The sequence below is a fragment of the Macrosteles quadrilineatus genome, unplaced genomic scaffold (genome assembly GCF_028750875.1).
Source record: "Macrosteles quadrilineatus isolate MER2022 unplaced genomic scaffold, UCM_ALF_1.0 Scaffold_4__1_contigs__length_99947679, whole genome shotgun sequence".
NCBI classification, from domain to species: Eukaryota; Metazoa; Arthropoda; class Insecta; order Hemiptera; family Cicadellidae; genus Macrosteles; species Macrosteles quadrilineatus.
Window position 1 is genome coordinate 83,058,601 of NW_026542597.1, and position 6,442 is coordinate 83,065,042.

The 6,442-nt window shown below is 35.4% G+C and overlaps 1 protein-coding gene across 1 annotated transcript; it reads left to right on the top strand.

Moving 5' to 3' along the window:
- The first annotated feature begins 2,432 nt into the window (after nucleotides 1–2,432).
- On the top strand, nucleotides 2,433–4,664 carry LOC128993411 (uncharacterized). Its single transcript, XM_054417301.1, has 2 exons — nucleotides 2,433–2,515; nucleotides 3,762–4,664. Exons 1-2 carry the CDS (start codon nucleotides 2,468–2,470, stop codon nucleotides 4,584–4,586), a joined length of 873 nt encoding a protein of 290 aa, XP_054273276.1. The 5' UTR covers nucleotides 2,433–2,467; the 3' UTR covers nucleotides 4,587–4,664.
- Nucleotides 4,665–6,442: the final 1,778 nt, after the last annotated feature.

Consider the following 6,442-nt stretch of genomic DNA (forward strand, 5'->3'; position numbering starts at 1 on the left):
TCCAAAGGGCTGCGCCTTACATGCTTTCGAAGTTTATACAATCTATATACTAATAGGAAAGCATTTTTGTTTAAAACCTTTTTTCTCAGCTCATGTACATCGTAGGGAAAATCTACGCATATTGTTAGAAAGCTATTTTCCTGTAGATGTGCAGAATCCATTTATAAATTAAAATAAGCACACAAAATCATTTAAATTTAAAAAAATAACATGGGCCTTATGGGTTGCTATTCTGGTGACGAAATAACAACGAAATATAAACAGAAAATCAAATCAAATGGAAGAAATCCCAATCACGTGTTTTATTTATTTACAGTGTGTGGTGTAAATGAAGAAGTCTGTACATTACATATTTTGGTCGAGTTTTCGACCACTGGACGACCTCTAGTTTAAATAATTGTATGAAGCAGCTGGTCCATGCAATTAATAGCATTCTTGAAGGGGAATTGATTTTTTTGTATTTACATTGTGTACGTTTTGTGAGTTATTTAGTTAGAAGATTATGTTTAGTTTAAGATAAGTAGTAAAATTCTTGGTAGATCTTTGCTCATGATCTACTTTGGAATTTAAATAGGTGACAGGTAAAGATGCTTGGCTGAAATTGAAGAATTAGGATAAATCAGCTTTATATTACGAAATATCACTATCACATGATTCATTTTATTGCTACACCACAGTATGTTAATAGATTATTTTGGATATATTGGCTTCAACTTTATGCAGGGTTTTGAAAGTAAGTTGGTCTTCTATTTTAAAGTTCTTTATAGATTAAATCACACTATTACAGTATAAGGGATAAAATAGATCACTTTCTGTTTCTAAAATGAATATACAACCCGTTATAAAGAAAGTTGATCAATGTCACTGAATATTTGAAAGCGAACACAAGCAATAAATCAAACGCTAGGGAAGCGAAAAACTAAATTAGTATACCTCTTTAGTTATCGTCCCTCCGATAGATGATTTGCTTTGAAATAACCTTTTAATCGTAAAAATCGGTTAAGTATGACGGTTGGAAAAGGATGTTACAGAGAAAATCCTTATTGTATTAATTATATAGATTTGCTATAATACACTTAAGACCCATAGGTTAGGTGGAAGTCTATGTACAGTATAAGAATAAAGACTTCCAAGCTACCCTCCTCGAAGAATTCCTCAAACACTTTTCTTCTAGACTATATTAAGACGATTTTAAAAAGCAAGTGATTTTAGTAAGTAATAATTTAGTTGTATGCTAATTCAGAACCAAATACAGTAAAACTCAAAAGTTAAATTACTCTTCAATATTTTATTCTCTATTCTCTAAATGAGAGTATTTCGTAGACTAGTTTATTTTTTTCACTCAGGTGAGTTATAGATTACAGTTAATTGATTTCTCAAATGCATTCCAAATAATATTAATATTTTAAATTATTAAATATGAATTTTCATGCCTACTTTACTTCACTTTTCTATCTCACTTCACGACTCGTTTTGCCATTTAATCTGACGTTGTGAATTGGTAAAACAATGTATTTTAATAAATTCTACTTCTTTATCATAGGTATTGTCGTTTGAACGTACGATGCTCTTGTGTTCATTTCGTCATCATATGCGTTTAATCTCCATCCATACATTATTAGAACTATGAACATTTCAGATCACAAGGTGGCTAGTTCAATCCTGAAATGATTAAAGTCGAAGTGATTTCGGCAATTCATACTACTTTTAGTCAAGGTCGATTTTATTGAATTAGTGTTTGGATTTATCTCTACAAAAATGTAAAGATTCCATTTTCGAATCAATATTAATCGTAGCTCCTTTAAATAAAAGAATCCTTACAAATCTATATAGATTCACCCATAAATTTATCGATAACTAAAAAAATTATTAAGAACGAAATAATTTTGGTTAAAAATCCAAAACTCCATTGGCTTAACCACAAATTAACCCTTCGTACTATTCTCGTCCGTTTACACGTCCATCGTCCAATTACATAATCGTACGTTTGCAATCAAAATCGCACATCAATGTCACCCACCTGTTCACCTTCAGATAGGGAAGATCAGCTATCGGTCACGCTCAACCTCAGCTTCGATACCGACATTCTAGGGTTCATACACTCTGTACCAACCATTGGGGCAGGTCAACGCCCAAAAATTGATAAAAAATAAAATAAATTGCAAAAAAAATAAAATTCAAAAAAGCATAAATTACAACGAAGGTGGGATGACATGGAAATATTCCCGGGGAAAAAACTATCCCCGATAAAATCCTTTTGGGGAAATTTCTATACGGAAAATAAGGAGGAGGGAATTTATTTTAAAAAAGTCACGAAGACAATTGTAGCAAAGATGAATGCCCGCAAGGCGGATTCCGACCTTGGGTCTGCTCTATCACTGGCATCAGGGAGGCCGCGGGTTCATTCATACTCTTATAAATACTCACTTTTTGCCGGGAAAATCACATTCACTCTCAACAGTCCAAAATGGTCTCCAACGGATTCGTCGCCCTCTTCGTCGCCGTCGCCATCCAGGTAAGCGACATTTTGAGTTCGGGAAAGTTTGAAATATTACAGATGTTTAAAGTTTTCACACTAATTTGACGTTTCAACATTTTATTTCGCTATCCATATCGTAACTTAAAACATTTCAAATTTCAAAATTCCAAATCGTCCATCCTTTAGGGAACATAACTGTATTCAAATTTTTGACGTGTACTTTTTGGTTACCTGAAAATATCAACATTAAAGTAAAAGTAATGTTTAGTCGAGACGATTTTGATCTTCGTTCATATATAGGTTTCCTGCTAGGCAAGCATATTGGTGACCCTATAACCTTGAATTGAGCAGAAACAGCAAATATTGCCACTACGCCGAACTGTTGCCTCATCCGGGTTAGACACACAATTATGCTTGGACTACTGAGACGAAAATTCGTGACATTATTGTTAAAATATACCAACGTAAAAAGTCATTTTCATTAAAATATTTAAATAAGTAGTGCATCTCTATTTTAATCTTTGAATACATATTTCTTCAATTTAAAAGCCCCTTAAACCCAACGGCTTTGGTTTGAATTATGTAGGATATTGTAATTTTTTTATTCATTGATTTTTAAAAATTTCAAACAGTGAAGCTGATTTTTTATACACAAATATAACTCTTAGATACCCAAAATGAGACCAAGACTTGTATTATGATGTATAAAAACGCCCCAAAATTAGTATTGTTGAGTAAAATATATTTTTGAACTCCAATGGATAAAAAGGGCTGCAACAAACCATGTGTTAAATTAACACGTCTTAAAATAATTAAACTATTTAAACATCTTTGAATTACGACTTGGGAAGTGTTTCGGAGTTTTATGAGTTACCCTTAGGTGATTAGCCTTCTATCTTGGATACTATTAGGTATGTTGGAAATAAAGCGACTTATTAGAGTTAGGCATGTATAACTGAACAAATTGATTAAAATATTAAATAAGCGTCAATTTGCTACTATGTTTCCTTCAGTTATTACTCGCCGATGAGATGGAGAAGCGAAAATATCACTACATTCAGCATAAAGTTGATTTACTTTGTAACATAAAATTACTTGGTTACTGGTACAATATTGGTAACTCAGTAACAATAAGAAAATGTGATTTTAAATGGAGATGTAAGTTGAGGCCGAAGCAGCACAGTTCTAGTATTTGTTCGTATCGTGAAAAACAGAAAATCCGTGATGTGGTTGGATTCTTTGTTTCAATGATCTTTGTTTTGACGAAGTACTGTTTTTACAGGCTGCCGCCGCTCACTACTACGACGGCTGTGGCTGCGACCCCGTCCCCAGCTGCGAACCCGCCTACACCGTGGGCTGCTGCCCCGGCCCCGTCGTCGAGAAGAACACCGTCGTCAACAAGGCCGTCAACGTCCCCTACACCTACCAGGTCCCCACCTACTCCAAGAAGTGCTACCAACAGCCCGCCGGTGTCGACAAGAAAGTCATCCCTTCCACCTACGAGACTTGCCCCGTCTGCGAAACCTCCCAGACCATCGTCAAGGTCCCCACTACTGACATCGAGGTCCAGCAGACCCCCCTGTGCAAGAAGACCTGCACCACCAGCGAGTACATCATCCAGATCCCCATTGTCGAGACCACCTGCACCAGCACTCCTCTGTGCAAGAAGACCGTCAAGACCCAGGACAACCTTTTGACCACTTGCGCCAGAAAGACCTCCTGCGCCAAGCAGGTTTGCACCCAGAACAAGGTCATCGAGACCCCCTTGACCAGCACTGTCTGCCAGGACTACCAGGGATCTATCTGCAAGACCGGTTGCAAGACCGTTATCCAGCCTGAGATCAAGAAGTCCTGCGTTCAGCTTCCTCCCTACAAGTGCCTGAAGCCCACTGGCTACTCTGCCCCCGCCTACGGTGCCTACGCTGCTGCCCCTGCCTACTCTGGTATGTACGCTGACGCCGCCTACCCCACCGACTCTTACTACCCCGGTGCTTCTTACGCCGCCGACTCTTACTACCCCGGCGCTTCCTACTACTCCGGTGCCTACGACGGTGCCTACGCCGACGCTGTCTACCCCGCTGGCGCTCCCTGCGGTTGTGGCTGCTAAGCAACCATCATTTCACAAGACTGAACCAAATTTTTTGGGAATTATTTTTGAAAAATAAAAATTAATTGTTGATGTAAACACCTCTTTTACTTTACAGTTCCCTTGTGTCTCCTAATTTAGTCATATGGCTTTAAATCCTGTCTAATGAAACAGCTGATCGCCATTATCAGCTGTACTAACAATTGTCAGCTGATTACAGCTGATTATTGTTAAAAAGTAACAAAGCCACACAAAGTGTCTTACCCCATTATACACCATCCAATCATATTATGGTCTTAGTGACTTATCCATCTTGAAATTGATCATGTATAACAGAAACAAGACTATTTAGAATTGTTTTAAGCTCCATAACTATTACATTGATTTCACGTGGTAAGCAATAACACTCTGGCAATGTTAAGTAGGCTTATTTAACCATCGACGATCGAATACCTGGAACTTTCTGAATTGTAAGTAAAAGAAACATTAGGGAATGACTCAATCAATGTATAGTAGAAACTAAGATAAAAAAACTTAAAGTAAAATAACAATGAGAGAGTTAAAAAATTGAATTTCTCTTCGTCCTGTATCCATATTTTTTACGCTAAACTAAAGATAAAATGAAATTCGGCTTTTTTTGTACGAACTATAAAATGAAAACTCTTGCTTTGTCAACGCTCATGCTCTTACAAACACTTTTACAAACTCTTAAACAAAAACCGTGTCCCTCTCACCATAAGGAAAACCGACATTTTAATCAACTTAACAATTTTAATCTCTCGCTACGCTCGCTCACAAAGCGACTTGGTCTAAACTATTTTTAAATTCCAGACAGTCTAACAGAGATAGCTTGAGTTAGACTAGATTGTTATGATAAAACCGAGAACATCATCTAGTTATCTGATAATTTCAAACAAAAGACTAACTCAGTCATATTGCTTGTGGAATAGTTTTTGTTCAAAGAACATAGAGTCTAAAGAATTTTAAAGTACACTACATTAAGTAACAAAGATCGCCATAACTATTTATTTTAACCGTGTGAGTTAAAGAGTTGAAATTTAGATAAAATTTGCTTAGTGCGATACATTAACCGATTTTATTTTTACCAATTGAAGTGCTCACTACAAAAATGAATAACATAGATAAATAGTGTATGTTATACAACATTTTATATCGACCTCAACGCAACTAACGTACATTCATGTTGAATATTAATGATATATTTATCGATTTCATGTTTTGGCATTGCATCTGCTCAGGTAGGTTGAGTAAAAATTACTCATACTTAAATAGCAATGTACTTTAATTGATTCACGTTAGTAAAAATATTCTGGATAAGTTGTTTAAAATCAATTACATTTCCACAATATGGGTTTACATTTTGAACCAATATTTAGTAAATTAACCCATCGTATTGGAACGACAGCATGAAATATTTATAAATCAAACAAATCTAAGTCTTCTATGTCAGTCAAACGGAAATATCCAATACTCATATTTACTTAGAGTTTAATTCTTGAACACTGTTCATGAATGAACTTATTATACGTGTTTCTACTATATATAGTTAAAAATATAACCTCTGTGTTAACTAATAGATCATTTTGTTACTCGTTATAAAGATGCTACGAATATCCTAATATATTTTTCTCATAATTCACTCGTAAATTGTTGATGGGGATCGATATAGAATAATTTTGCCTTTCCCAATATTCGAGGTTTCCCCATTAATGAGACCTAGTAGACAAAACTATAGATTGCTAATTGCAATATATTTACTGTCCTTAAGTTTATAAAAAGGTACTGTAATCTTCTCTAAGTAGTATTAACAGTCATATATTTGTAATCCTTGACTGAAAATCGAAAAGACATGTTAT

What these genes read in the sequence shown, in the direction of transcription:
- LOC128993411 (XM_054417301.1), top strand. Translation starts at nt 2,468, where the DNA reads ATGGTCTCCAACGGATTCGTCGCCCTCTTCGTCGCCGTCGCCATCCAG. An exon ending in TCGTCGCCGTCGCCATCCAG is followed by an intron (nt 2,516 to 3,761) that starts GTAAGCGACATT and finishes CTGTTTTTACAG; the next exon opens with GCTGCCGCCGCTCACTACTA.